This window comes from Pangasianodon hypophthalmus, chromosome 17 (genome assembly GCF_027358585.1).
Source record: "Pangasianodon hypophthalmus isolate fPanHyp1 chromosome 17, fPanHyp1.pri, whole genome shotgun sequence".
NCBI classification, from domain to species: Eukaryota; Metazoa; Chordata; class Actinopteri; order Siluriformes; family Pangasiidae; genus Pangasianodon; species Pangasianodon hypophthalmus.
This window is the reverse complement of record NC_069726.1, coordinates 3,792,820-3,808,152: the sequence shown is the minus strand read 5'-3', so window position 1 is coordinate 3,808,152 and position 15,333 is coordinate 3,792,820. Positions and strand designations below refer to the sequence as shown.

Here is a 15,333-nt window from a genome sequence, read left to right as displayed (position 1 = left end):
ACTTGGCATCACTTTGAGCAGGCATCATACTGGGGTAGGGGGCGTGGCCTAAAGTGTGGAGCTGCAATTTGACATGAGAAGTGCTTTGGATGATAATATAGTCCATGTGCATTTAGTAATTTGGAGTAACTCCAGTGCAGAACTGGCTGAGTGAATAGGCTTGGTGCTCTGTGTGTGTGTGTGTGTGTGTGTGTGTGTGTGTGTGTGTGTGTGTCATTTATGGCTGAAACAATCTATGAAATTGTCCTGAACATGAACAAAGTGCAAACCTAAAGTATCTTTCCGATCATCTAGAAGCTTTCAATTATGTTTTTTTTTTTTTTTTTTGTCTATAATCAAAATTTATACCATTTACGTGTCGGTAGAGAAGAGAGAAGAATCCTGTCATAATTTTTGTTGTGTGAAGGTGGTGTTTTGTTAATCATTAACTCAGTCTGTTTGTGCCTAGGAGTGCCAACTGCATTATATGATAATTGTTCTGATAAATTGTATGATAACATCCTTATCCAGTAAAACAAAACGTACACTGCAAAACGAAACCAAGAGGCAGCTGATAGCACTGTCTGGTGTTTGAGGGAGAAAAAAAAACCTTGTTCAGGGTCACACAGTATCAACATGGCCAACCAGCACCCATACCTGTGTCCGGTAAGGATTCGAGTTTGATTTATTAGTGACAGTTTTAGCCTTTTTAACCTTGCACTTGATTATTTGTTTTGTGTATTAATTGTATTGACGTCCACACTCAAGACAATCAGACGTTTGGCTGCTGTAAAGTTTATTCTGTAAAGCTCCTTTTCGTCAAGGGTGCCAAGAGTTCTGGCACTAGTACTTTTAGATGTGCTGGTAATAATATTGTTATAAAACTTATTTCTGCGTATTTCTCCCTACTAATCCGTCAGGTCTGTTTTAATAGGTGGACATTAAAGGACTTGTTAAGTTTTAGGTGATCAAGTTTTAATCCAATTTTAATGCCTTTTTATGGAATATTTTCAACTGGATTTGAATGTATGATTATAAAACTTTATATTTAAAATCTCTGATTCATATGAACTTGACTTGCAGCGTTTTTAACACAGAAAATGATTTTGAACTGATACATTAAAAAAACTTTTTAATTTTTAAAAAATCAATATATAGTTTACGTTCAAATAAAGTAGTCTTTTAATAAACATTATTTTAAGCAAATCTTAGTAATGATAGCAAACTACAAAAAAAAAATCTTAGCATATTGCATAAGGGCAAATCTATCTAGTATTATTGTGAGATTATTATTATAAATCAAATATAATATTATATATTTTTTTAGAATATTATATTATTTTTAGATACTTTTCACATTTCAGGCTTGAAATTTTCTTATACTTTTGGCAATTATATTATATTTATCTTATATTAATCTGCGTCTTTCTAGAAATAAATATTTAAAATTAGAAACATTATTTGCCAACAGAACAAGACTATTTCAAGCTTGAGATGAGTAAAAGTGTCTAATCAGTTTAATAATCAGAATAATCAGAATAATGTAAAATATTTAAATATAAGAATACTTTTGTCTCAATTTAGTCAAAATATAGAAATAGTACATGAACATAAAATAGGAAACATTATGTATACTTCATACTTTTTAATTTACTTTACATCAGCAAATCTTTTTAAACACACTATATAATTAAATTGCACTTGAAATCGTTTCCTGCCACTCAGGACCTGCCGTTTACGGGCTGTATCCAAGGCGGCCTGTTTGAAGGGAAGACCATCACTGTGACAGGACGAGTCCTGGCAGGAGCAGAGAGGTGAGAAACACTCTGCCTGGTTGTTTAGTATAAAAAACAAGTTCAGCTTGTTGTTTATGAACAAGACATTACACGTGGATTACATGAACCCTCCTGATTTTTGGGTGATTTTATGGACAGGTTTTGTGTGAATTTGCAATGTGTCACTAACACATCGAGTGATATCGCCCTCCACTTCAACCCGCGCTACGTCGGTAAGTCGGGTCATGTGGTGTGTAACACACTACAGAATTCCTGCTGGGGTTCAGAGCAACGGACCAACCACACCCCACTTCCCAGAGGCTCCGACTTCACCATCACCTTCCTGGTCAACAGAGACTCCTATTCGGTGTGCCTTTTTTTTTTTTTTTTTTTTTTTGTGGTTAATGCACAACAGAGGGTTATTTAGCATTAATGCATCAGTCTTATCCTTCAACTTCACCCTTTTTTCTCTTATATTTATTGTGTATTACTGTAGTTATCTTATTTACTACTTATTCACCCTGCTTTTAATCCACGCACGGTGCAGTTTGACTGCTATAGAAAGACCATTTCTCATACAAAATCAATAAAGCATCACTCTAACTCTCAATTTATCCATCTACCTTGTAACACTGTGTCAGGTGATCGTGAATGGAGCTCATTTCCTGGAGTACTTGCACCGTCTGCCTGTCTCTCGTGTGAATGCGATCTCTGTGGATGGAGGTGTAGACATCACGTCCATCACTTTCCAAAACCCGGCCGTGAGTATCGACCGAAGCAGACCGATGCAGCCAGAGAAGCAGAGGTGCCAAAGCAAACTGACCCAGAGATCAGCTTGGAATATGCAAGGACATCAGCAGCATGCCAGCTCGATACAGGCGGTTACTTCTCGCACTGTCGCTGGTTTAAGTGCTGTGAGTAGAACGTTTATTCTAATGTAATCATATAGGTAATCTATGTCTATTGTTTTAATGTTTCTCTGTGCTACATTTCTTCACAGGCACCTCCTCCATACAGTTCTCCACCTGCTTATGTAAGAACAGCGTATCCCATAATCCTTTACAACACTGGAACAATTGGGCTTTGCTCAACGAGCTAGCTTGGTGTAGTGAAGCATTTAGCATATTGATTTTGCCTGTTTCTCCAGGTTATACCATATAAAACCATAATTCAGGGTGGACTTTACCCAGGCAGAGGCATCAGCGTACAGGGCTGTATCAACCACAACGCTGACAGGTAATGCAAAGACACAGCGTCAAGCCACAGCTACCAATCAATCAAGGCCAAGTCCCATCCCTAGAGCAGATGACAGGTTGACCGGTTGACTTCAGATGACAGGAGGATCTTTTAGACAGTCGCAGCACTATAGAGCTGCTTTTGACAGGAAAATAGAAAGCGATGAAAGTGTTTTGACTTTGGCTGAAGTTTTTTTTCCTTACTTCCCAGGTTCTGCATCAACCTGCGTTATAACTCCGGCATTGCTTTCCACTTCAACCCGCGTTTTAACCAGAACGTAGTGGTGCGCAACAGCCTGATGAAGGAGCGCTGGGGTCGTGAGGAGAGAAGCGGTGGCATGCCCTTCTACAGAGGCCAGCAGTTTACAGTAATCAAAACCTCTCTGCAGTTTTCAAGCTGAGAAAGTCTTTCAGATGAGTTCAGTCTGATCCTGTTGAGCTTTTTCTATAACTACTATGGTAGTGCAACAAGTTGTTAAGCTACATGGCTCATGTAGTTAATGGAAGAATAGAAGGCTATCTCACCTAAAATGTTTTGCCTCAAACAACAATTAAGTTCTTCAATGATATTACACAAACTTTACCCATGAGCAAAAAGCAAAACTTCTAGAAACATTATGAAGAAAAATAAATCCTAGAAAGCAATGAATTTTCACGCTGATTAGTCCGTTATTTACAGTAATTCGTGTTGAACTAGTTATCTTTAGTAGCTATACATGCTTACCACCATTTCTCATCGGAATTTTAAAAAATATATGTAGGGTAACTTTGTTGGGGCGGCCATCTTGGACAACCCGCATGACTTTTTACCCGCATGACTTTTTACCCGCATGACTTTTTACCCGCAGCACTTTATACTTCCAAAAACACCAATTTGGCTCAGAAGTCCATTTTAGAAACACAACATATCACCCATATTGTTAATTGTACACAGCGTAATTGCCCGTGATGTTTATTACAGTCTGAAGGCCAAAGTTTTCCATTGTTTTGCACTACGTAAAAAAATTCACACTACACATCCAGTGAACCAGATTATGAAGGTCATATTTTGTAAATCATTAATTTTTATCTGTACCACATATTAAATTTCACACTTACATTTACGTTTCAGGTGAGCATCATGTGTGACACTCAGTGCTACAGGATCGCGGTGAACGGCATACAAATGTTCACCTACAACCACCGTCACTTCCTGCTTCAGCAGATCGACATCCTGGAGGTCGATGGAGACATCAGTGTCAGTTCTGTCATGGTTTAAGGGCAGATCGTAATGTGTAACACTTTAAATTATAAACTGTAAGAACAGTTCAAACCAGTATAATACTTTAAATGTATTTTATTCTATTTAAGTCAGTATGGAGGCACATATTGTATTCTGGGAAAATTATACAGTATCAAAAGATGTAAAGCTGTTATATAGATAAACCCCAGTGAGCCATAAGTCTTCTTCTTATGACTGATTGATTCCATCTCTGTTGTTCTCATTGTTCCTGCACTTTTGATATCAAATGTTCTTGGACTGAAATTGCTTTGAATTGGACTGAATTGCTTTGAAAGTAGTCAGGTTTTTTTTTTCCCTGACACTTTCAAATGTATTTATGATGTATATTTGGCAATAAAAGAGTTAAAACAGCAGCATGATTATAACATTGTAGCAGAGGTTTTATGGGAAAATACTGTTATTAATGTGTAGTCCTGTAAAAATATAGACTTCAGCAAAAGGATTTGGGCCTGAGTGTAAACCTGGGACAGAATTTGGGCTTGAGGTTAAGACTTGAACAGGATTTAGTTTTGGTGGTAAGACTGGGACAGAAATTGGGTTTGGGGATAACACTGAGCCAAGAATTGGGCTTGAGGGTAAGACTGGGGCAAAACAGAGAAATTGAAATTGAAACTATGCAAGAGGGCAGGACTATTGTGGAGGCTGGGATTAGATAACTTGTTCTGTGGTGTTGAAACAATTCCTGGCAAGTCTCATTATTTCATTGTAAATTACTCGATGTTGGGTAAACAAGGTGAGGTTCAACTGCCTATCCAAGTCAAACGAAACTTGCGGCAACGTGAAGTGAAGTGAAGTGACTTGTGGCCATGTATGGTGACCCATACTCGGAATTTAACGTGCACAAGTTCCTATTGTGTTCTCTGTTCAGCTTCTGACAGCCTCGTGTTGTACTGAGATGTCCTTCCAGCAACATTACATGAACCCGGTAAGCCCTTTAAACAGTGTGTTGAATTAGAATTTTTTCCTTTTTTTGCTAATAATAATAATAATAATAATAATAATAATAATTTATATGTATTTATATTTTACATATTTTATATAGTGCCTTTCTCAACCTCAAGGTCAAAACAAACGAACAAAAAAAACAGAATCAGAAATAACAGAAATGTTATAAAACAGGACAAATAAAGGAAAAATAAAGATCACATACATAAACCTGAAATAACTGTTATTTGATAGAATAAACACAAATTATAGTGATAAAATAAAGCATGAATAAACATCAGAATCGACATAATTGAGGATAAAGATTAAGGATCGAGATAGAGATAGAGCCTCATTTTTGTTGGACAGTAGCCAAAAGTTTGCAAAGATAAGCTTCTGGTGAACAATCTGTCAGGACTGGTAGATGAGGTGGGGTCTAAAGCATGCAATATATAGCATGAAACGTCCCGGATTTCCTGGTTACAGCAGCCTTTTCTAGTAAACTGAAACTTATACCAACCTACACAAGCACACCACTGTACTCTGCAGTCAGTCTGTGGCTATTCTGCACTGCATCACAATGTCCTGCCAGCATCCTTACCTGAAACCGGTAAGCTCTTTTACCTGCATGTTTAATTTCATTTTAATAAGTTACTCATTTGATTAGTTTCACTGTATCAAGATTAATGAGGCAATGCTCTGAATTGCTCTGGTGTTCACAAATCTAGTACACAGGGTTTTGCAAAGACTCCCAAAGGAAAGGAAATTGTATCATGTAAAATAGCAAATAGTAGATTAATAGTATATTATTAATAGACATTAATAGTAAAATGGATTGCTGAAAGAGAGTTGCACGAGACTCAGAATAATCTTAAAATAATCACATTTTCACAGCTTTGTGTTAACAGAACAATCTGCTAGGAAACCTCTGAATCTGATCACTATATTAATAAACTATCACAATAAATTAATAGAGTGAAATAAAACCTTAATTATTAACACACCAGTGTTCAGTTCCTGTGGCATGGCTTGTGTTGCAAAATTATTCAATGCTGTAATCAGTAGTAATAATAGTAACTGTATTTTTATATATCTTAGGTTAAATAAAGCTTTTTTTATCAATAATCATGGTTATTTTAGACTTTTACTTTGTCTCATTGTTATATTTTGTCTCTTCCTGTAGACTTAAACACAGGACCTTTGATAACGTTTAACTTCTACTGCTAACCCTAGTGTACTGTTTAAACCGAGCTAACAAGATTACTCTGGAAGCTGCTGGCCAAACAATACATTTTTTATAAAAGAAAGCTGAATAATTAATTAAATCTCAAGTTACTTGCTCGCCAAAAAAGGAAGCTGAGCTACTATTACCTTACTTTTTGGCTTACTGTGATCATCCTTAACTCATTTGCTGTTCTTTGTCATTGTTTCTAACCTACCTCATATGTAAGACTTCTACATTTGTACCCTACCCCATGCACGTTTATTTAAAAAAAAATGCTTTGGAGATGAAACCACTCCTAATAATAATAAAAAAAAATTATGTGGGCCACCAATGACCATCGAATCAGGACAAGGAGGCGTGTCTGCTCTTCATATTGCCTGGAATTTCTTCCTCGTGCAGTTGCTTCAGGGCTTTTAGCCAAGGCTTTGGAGGGAAGCAATGCCAATCCATTTTTTTAAATAATTTTAATATTATTTTTAATATTATCTGTTTTCTCCTCAGATTTTGCATTGTGAAGCAATAAAAAACAGAAAATGTTTGGGGAAGGGACAAAGTCCTTTCATTTTAATACATTATGTGTAATCAAGAATTGACAATAAATTAACATTAGGTAGATTTGACATTATCTTTATAGGGTCGCCCTTCTTGGCTGTTCTAGCTACGTAACTAGCTACACTATATGACCAAAATATACCTGGCCACCTAACCATCACGATCATATATGCGCTTGTTGAACATCCCATTCCAGATTTATTCCTCCCTTTGATGTTATAATAACCAATATCAGTTCTTCTGGGAAGGCTTTCCACTAGATGTTGGAGCGTGGCTGTGGGGATTTGATCATTCAGCTACAAGAGCATTAGTGAGATCAGGCGCTGATGTTGGGATGTCGAGGAGGTCTGGGGTTCAGTCGGTGTTCCAGTTCATCCCAAAGGTGTTCAGTGGGGTTGAGGTCAGGGCTCTGTGCAGGACACTCGAGTTCTTCCACTCTAACCTTAACACACCATGTCTTCATGGGCTCGCTTTGTGCACAGGGGCATCGTCATGCTGGAACAGGTTAGAGCCTCTTAGTTCCAGTGAAGGGAAATCTTAACGCTTCATCATACAAAGACATTCTATACGATTGTGTGCTTCCAGCTTTGTGGCAACAGTTTGAGAAAGATCCACATACTGGTGTGATAGTCAGGTGTCCACAAACTTTTTTAGCATATAGTGTAAGTGGTATAGTTTCCTCTTTAGATTGGTCAAAAGTGTGTGCTCCAAAAGTGCGAAAATTTTATAGGACTACAAAAACATTCATATCATCAAAATCATGTAATGACTCAATCAGCATTAGGATTGAATAGTTATTGATGAGGATATCACATTGTGTTAATCTTAAGCCAAATCTAGAATATATTAGAATATAATATATATTAGAATATATTTTAATATTCAGAAATCAATTTAGAGTGTAAGTCTAGTTTAAAATGGTATTTTATCTAAAATGTAAATTTACCCATGACTGAATTTGCTCCCATTTAGAAACTCCCGTTTACGGGCTGTATCCAAGGAGGCCTGTTTGAAGGGAAGACCGTCACCGTGACAGGACGAGTCCTGGCAGGAGCAGAGAGGTGAGTATGTCAAAGCTGAAGCAAAACTCACCATGTGGTAATAAAAGGTGGAATTCAGGTATGAACTGGGCTGTCATTTGATGAAATCTATTTGCATGGCCTGTGTTTGCTAAGTGACACATTCCTGGGTAAACAAGAGAGGTGAGGTCAATTCAGTCTTGTTGACTAAACACTGATACTAATTTTTAATCAATTACAAATTGACTAACATGATCTACTAGAGACCTTGTTTAGCTACAAAACATCAAATTGCTACAGCTAACATGGTGACATTAACATTAGATAAGCTAACTAAAAGGTTAACATGATGCTACATGTAGGCACCTGCTTATGATTAATGGTGTTCTACTATGTTGGATATCATGTAGCTAACGTAAATGACTTAGAGCAATACAAATATTTTCAGATGATGAGAATTCTCCATAGTGTGTTCACCCACAGACTATATATAACTTTTATGTTTTAACATTAACAGACCACCAATATATAATTATTTAATTAATTAGTAATTCCTTTATGCATAAATCGATGTCAAACATTTCTCTTATATTGGTTTACTGCAAAAAATAAATTGATTTTAAAAACTGTTGATATGGCGACATTTTCTGTTAAGTGTTTATTAAGCGTTTAAAGAAGGAGTCTCCAGTGTCAGTGCTTTGTAGCAATGAGAGGTAAAGCTGTAACTTTAAGATTTCTGTCATTTACAAAACAAGCTGTTTTTTTTTAATCTTTTTTTTTTTATCTTTTTAAGGTTGATGAATAAATAAATGTTTATAGCTGCTATAACGTAAGTGACAACAGGAACTAACCTATTTCTCAGAAGTTCTACAACATTAAAAGTAACTATAAATGGTTAAAAAATATGTGACATCTTTTATAATAAATACAAATGTTATCACTGACAAATTGCTGTGGTTTAAGAGGAATAAAACACTATGTGAAAATATTATTGGAAAATAATTAACTTTAGGGTGGTAACAGTGATTTTTCTATGCTGCCATGTCATTGATTATTTTCCTATAAGTGCACACCCCTAAGTGAGTGACTCCCTTGTTGACCCACAGTCTCCTGCCACTTAGCTAAATGAAAATGTGTAAGCTTATAAGGCTTTGATTTTATGGACAGGTTTTGTGTGAATTTGCAATGTGGCACCAAGGCATCGAGTGATATCGCCCTCCATTTCAACCCACGCTACGTCGGTAACTCGGGTCATGTGGTGTGTAACACACTACAGAAATCCTGCTGGGGTTCAGAGCAACGGACCAACCACACCCCACTTCCCAGAGGCTCCGACTTCACCATCACCTTCCTGGTCAACCGAGACTCCTATTCGGTTTGGAAGCACCCCCTTTTTTCTCTTATATTTATTGTACACTACTGTAATTATACCTCTTTACCTTATTTACCTTTTCTCCATCTCTTAATCTGTGCACTGTGCTGCTATAGAAAGATCATTTCTCTTACAGAATCAATAAAGTTATACACAATCTATCAGTTTAGCTGTCTAACTTGTGCTGATGTCTCAGGTGATCGTAAATGGAGCCCATTTCCTGGAGTACTTGCACCGTCTGCCTGTCTCCCGTGTGAATGCGATCTCTGTGGACGGAGGTGTAGATATCACGTCCATCACTTTCCAAAACCCGGCTGTGAGTATCAATCAGAGAAGAATTTGAAAATGCTGCTTTACATATCAGGTTCCACTGTAAATATCCCATTGTTTATTTACAGACCTCGTGGGTGGCACAACCCAGCTTTGCACACACGGTACGTTTATGAAATTATCACAGACGTCAGTGTTGAAGTCTGTGAACATCTGAATAACGTGGCTTTAATGTGAAAAATGATCAAGGGACAAATAACACTTTGATATCTGCTTCATTTCTACTTCAGGTGAAGTCTTCTTACGCTTCCCCAGGTGTATGTGCTGTGAGTAGAACTTAAGACTTTTTTTTATTCATCCTTTCATTTCCTTACATGTTTGATATCTGTCTGAGTAGATCCTGTTATCTTTCTTCACAGACACCTCCTCCGTACAGTCCTCCATGTGCTTATGTAAGAACCACATAATCCCATAATCCACTACAGAAGGTCTTTGAAGGTCTTTTTTTACATATGTGGTTTTTGTTTCCTGTCACATGTATTCATTCGTGGTTTGCAGACAAGTGTTTTGTGTGTCATTTGTTAATGTGCATGTGTCCGTATTGTCCTCCAAAGAGAAGGGCGGTGGCCTGTTTTTATTAAGAAGGAATTGCGATCTGATTTTAATTTTCATTTTTCAAAGTCACATTTGAATTTCGTTTTTCAAATTGGGCTTTATGTAACCAAACCTAAGCTCACTATACATTTAACATATCTTAATTTGGTTGATGCTTTTTATCCAAAGGAAGCAGATGAAGGTTAAGCATTTTGCTCAAAGACCCAACAGCTTCTGATTTCAGGATTCAAACTTCTCAAACAAACTCAAGCTTTCAGTTAATGTCCCTGAGCCCTGACCACTGAGCCGGCACTGCCCACAGCTAGCATGTACTTTAGTTAGCAAAGCAGGTAGTTAGTAATATAGTTAATTAGTAAGCCAGTATGATGTACATTATTCAAATAAATTTATTGCATATCAAATATCAGAAATTATCAGGATGGGATATAAAATCTATTTCCAAGGTGATTTGTCAAGAACACATTAGCATGCTAAGCAGTACGCTAGCATGCACAGCAAACTATGGAAATGGACCTTCCAAATCACCATAGAAATCTGTTTTAGATGTGATTTAAGTGTCCATAAATGACATATATGTCCATTTCTTTGAATTACATACACGATATTAGCTTACTAACTAACTATTCTGCTAACTACCTGCTTTTCTAACTGTAGGCTTGCTAACTGTGGTCTAGCTGTGCTACTGAGTTCAAATGAAACAAATCCCTGGACTGGATTGTGTTTAATCTGAATTTTAAGTACATAATGTAAATGAAAGTGCTCTATAGAATATATATAGACTTTACATAGAATTCAGGGATGTTTCTGAAAATGAATTTTTCATCAGGTGCTGCCATATAAAACCATTATCCAGGGTGGACTTTACCCGGGCAGAGCCATCACCGTGCAGGGCTGTATCAACCACAACGCTGACAGGTGTGTGTATTAGCATACACTGTACACATGTATACAAAGGTTGTTTAGGTTCAGGGTTGCTTAGGTTGTTTACAATATGATACAATACAATACGATATGATACGATACGATTTTGCTTCGTAAGGCAGTGAATCTATATTTGATGATACTGAATCTGCTATGATACAACACATAACGATTTGATGTAGTATCCTCTGATCGAAATGTGACCAACTTTGTTCTGAATCTGTGGTAGGCCTACCGTTAAGTTGCGACTGATGATGACGTGGAGAAGGATTATTTTAAAAGTATCAGTGTTCACCTTGATAGCTTATTTACAAATATACCAGTTTAACAAGATTTAAAGAATTATTTTGTACACACCAGTTGTCTGTTCTCTTTCAATAATAATCAATTTATATTCAATTATAATTGATAATAATCGGTTTATGATTGCTGCATTGATTCATTTCAATTATTGCACTTTAAAATCGATAGTGTAAAATCGATAGTGATTTGGAATTGTAACAATGTTAACACATAAATTATGATTTGTAGACAGTTGAAATCACAAAACTATTGAAACTGAGGCTACATTTACAGTATCTGATTATGGATTTGTGATTCACTGTTGCATTTTTAAAATCTTTTATTTTTTCATACAATTTTAGTTGTTTAATATCCACATGCTAGCTAAATCTCCATTATCAAGCAATCAAGGCCAAGTCCCATCCCTAGAGCAGGAATCCAAACGTCTGTGAAATCACCAAGCTCAGTTTCACAATCTTCAGATGACAGGAGGATGCTTTAGACAGTCGCAGCACTATACAATTGCTTTTGACAGGAAAATAGAAAATAGAAAGCGATGAAAGTGTTTTGACTTTGGCTGAAGTTTTTTTTTTCCCTTATTTCCCAGGTTCTGCATCAACCTGCGTTATAACTCCGGCATTGCTTTCCACTTCAACCCGCGTTTCAACGAGAACGTAGTGGTGCGCAACAGCCTGATGAAGGAGTGCTGGGGTCATGAGGAGAGAAGCGGTGGCATGCCCTTCTACAGAGGCCAGCAGTTTACGGTAATCAAAACCTCTCTGCAGTTTTCAAGCTGAGAAAGATGTAGAAACAGATGAGTTCAGTCTGATCCTGTTGAGCTTTTTCTAGAACTATGATAGCTAGAATAGGTTTAGTACAATGAGAAATCGTTTCTAGGGGCCCAGGGCAGTGCATCAAGTATTGAACTTAAACTTTTTAAAGCTCATTAAAGAACCGCAACGATGTTCACTGAATATGAAGTTCCATTTTTGGAACCTTTTTTGAACCAGATTATAGGGGTCATATGGTATAAATGTTAAAGTATATCATTTTTACTAAAATATTTAGTCATTTTCTTTATCCACTGCTCTAACTGTAGTTTGGGCTGTAAGACAAATTACAGGTTTATATTAATGCACTCATGCTTTATCATTTCCATAGTGACAGTTCATTCACAAGTTGTATTGCAGACACTACACAGAATCTAAGACTAATCAAAAAGGAAGGAGTCTCCAGTGTCGGCTCTTTGTAACAATTAGGGAAAGTTTTCACATACAGAGAAGCTTCAGCTCTCTGGTTTCCCTGTAACATGAAAAGATGCATAATTTTTTCATATATACTTCAGGAGAGTGGAAAAAATAGAGAGGCTACTGAGGGAATGAATGTTTATAACATGAGTGATAACAAGAACTAACTTGTTTCGCAGACATGAGATGTAACTATTGCTGAGAATTGCTGCGATATAAGGACATGCTGTTATTGGAAAATATTCAAATTCAGGGTGGTAGCTGAAACTCTGCTTCATTACACCACCCTGTTGTTGATTATTTTCCTTTAATGGTACGCCCCCTAGTGTTTCGTTCCAAACCTAACACCTTCACACGAATTTAGATTCAGTTTATAAAAGCTTAGCATCTTCCAAATACATCAATATGGCCTCAACGCTTCATTATTTTATGAATGTTACACAGTGCTTATTCATGTGTTATAAAGCTGTTAAGTGGATAATCTTTGAATAAAGTGATATTGTGATTCAGGTGAACATCACATGTGACACTCAGTGCTACAGGATCACGGTGAACGGCATACAAATGTTCACCTACAACCACCGTCACTTCCTGCTTCAGCAGATCGACATCCTGGAGGTTGAGGGAAACATCAGTGTCAGTTCTGTCACAGTTTAAGGGCAGATGGAGGTCATGGGAAAGGCTTTAATGGGAGAAGCTGCTGTCCGCTCACACTAATCAGTTTATTTTAGAGTTTAAATTAGAAACTGATTATTATTTACATTATTGTTTTTAGGGTACAGTTACAGAAATCTTAACGGGAATTCAACTGTAATAACCGATTTTAAAATCAAATTGGGATTGTACTGGCTTCTCTATATATCATATTTTAAAAAATGGAATTTACAGAAGTTTTTTATACAATTTTATAATTTTATACGATGGCACTGTAACACATCAAACACTTTGCTTAAGTGCAAAACAAATGCTAGACATTAACACTACACTCTTTGTACACGGTTTGAAAATTTGACAACACATAATGTTTTATCTTAATTTTTCCCTCTAATTCTAGTTTATACATATTTCTCAGAGCTTGTTAACATAATAAAAAGCACAGTGGAGGTGGCAAAACCTAAATAAAAAAAACAATAACTACAACCAAACCGAAAACGTTTATTTTTAGGTCAAAAATGATGCAATTTATTGAATTTTGATGGAAACGATTTGCTACAAAATCAAGATTTACACCCAGTTCCACTTAATACACAGTGCTGATTAGGAGAAAATATCTCAGAAATGACCTGTAACCTTGTGTCTTAAGATATGTGGCCCAAACGCTTTAATTGAAACATACCTACATATGAGGTTTATAACACATTCATAAGCAATATGTAAATCTTTTATAAAGCAATGCTGGAGAATTTTATAAAAAGCTCATGGTAAAACTCGTTCGTAATGATAGTGTGTGTATCATGTGAACTGCGTGGAACTGAAGTGGAATAAATTGTTACTGCAACTTAATAGCTCATTATTTCAAGATATTATCTCATTATTTTGACTTAACACCTCATTATTTCCACTTATTTCAAGATGTTGTGTTGTTATTTCAAGTTATATCATTATTTTGACTTAATCACTTATTGTTTTGATTTATTAACTCTTTATTGCAAGATATTTCATTATTTTGACTTAATAACTCGTTGTTTCAAGATATTATGCCATTATTTCTTCTTAATGTCTCATAATTTCAACCTAATAACTTGTTATTTCAAGATCTATTGAGTCATTATTTCAAGTTAAACTTGTTATTCTGCTTTTTAACTTAACAGTAACTTGTTATTTTAAGGTATTATGCCATTATTTAGACTTAGTAACTTCCTGTTTGAATATATCATGTCATTATTCAACTTAGTAAATCATTATTTCCACTTAATAACTTGTTATTTCAAGATATCATGTTGTTATTTCAAGCTAAAGACACAATAATTTTTTTTTTATTTAATAGCTTGATATTACAAAATCTTTCATTTTTTCAACTTAATAACTCCTTATTTCATTATCTTGTTATTTTGACATATTCATAATATCTTGTTATTTCAACTTCTAAAGACTGTCAGTAAGACTCATGTATTGAATATTAGCTTATAATTCTTAGCAATTTATTTTCTCCAGCTTGTGGTTCAGGGCTTTTATAATTCTTGGTCCCAGATCCTTTTAAAGTTATGCCTGTGTGAATATTCAGTGCTACTTGGACAAAACCCTTTTTTTTTTTTTTTTTTTTTTTAAACTTGTTAAGGTAATGTTTCATGAGTGGTAAAGGCCCAATGAAACAAGAGCTGATATATTAATAATGAATTAATAATAAAAGAAGCTTTGCTCGACTCATGTCATTGTATCAGTTGATTGGAACTTTATACGTGTACTCCAGAAACCGTTCTCTAACACAGCTGATTAAAATAATGCAGTCATGAGCAGGTTCAGTGAGTGTGTTAGAGCAGTAAAATCATCACACACACACCTCTGGTTTATCGCTTCAACAGGATACTCGTGGACAGATGACTCACATTACGTTGTGTTCATGTACAGTGTGCTCAGTGTTCTCCGAGCACTGTGTGTCATTTCCGCTATCTCCATCCATGCCTCTATTCTCAGT

At 36.0% G+C, this 15,333-nt stretch overlaps 2 protein-coding genes across 3 annotated transcripts; both read left to right on the top strand.

Annotated features, from left to right (window-relative positions):
* The first annotated feature begins 320 nt into the window (after nt 1–320).
* LOC113544774 (galectin-9) lies at nt 321–4,624 on the top strand. Its single transcript, XM_034312408.2, has 8 exons — nt 321–645; nt 1,705–1,793; nt 1,914–2,121; nt 2,396–2,668; nt 2,755–2,787; nt 2,902–2,990; nt 3,201–3,357; nt 4,101–4,624. The coding sequence occupies exons 1-8, from the start codon at nt 616–618 to the stop codon at nt 4,245–4,247; spliced, it is 1,026 nt and encodes a 341-aa protein (XP_034168299.2). The 5' UTR covers nt 321–615; the 3' UTR covers nt 4,248–4,624.
* A 217-nt stretch (nt 4,625–4,841) lies between these two features.
* Nucleotides 4,842–15,061, top strand: LOC113544747 (galectin-9). 2 transcript variants are annotated; one of them, XM_026943683.3, is made up of 10 exons: nt 4,842–5,196; nt 7,945–8,033; nt 9,159–9,366; nt 9,560–9,679; nt 9,762–9,797; nt 9,924–9,959; nt 10,053–10,085; nt 11,075–11,163; nt 12,059–12,215; nt 13,209–15,061. In XM_026943683.3, exons 1-10 carry the CDS (start codon nt 5,167–5,169, stop codon nt 13,353–13,355), a joined length of 945 nt encoding a protein of 314 aa, XP_026799484.2. In that variant the 5' UTR covers nt 4,842–5,166; the 3' UTR covers nt 13,356–15,061. The 2 variants fall into 2 exon arrangements, with proteins under 2 accessions (XP_026799484.2, XP_026799483.2); XM_026943682.3 differs by lacking the exon at nt 4,842–5,196 and adding an exon at nt 5,301–5,805.
* The last annotated feature ends 272 nt before the right edge of the window (nt 15,062–15,333 follow it).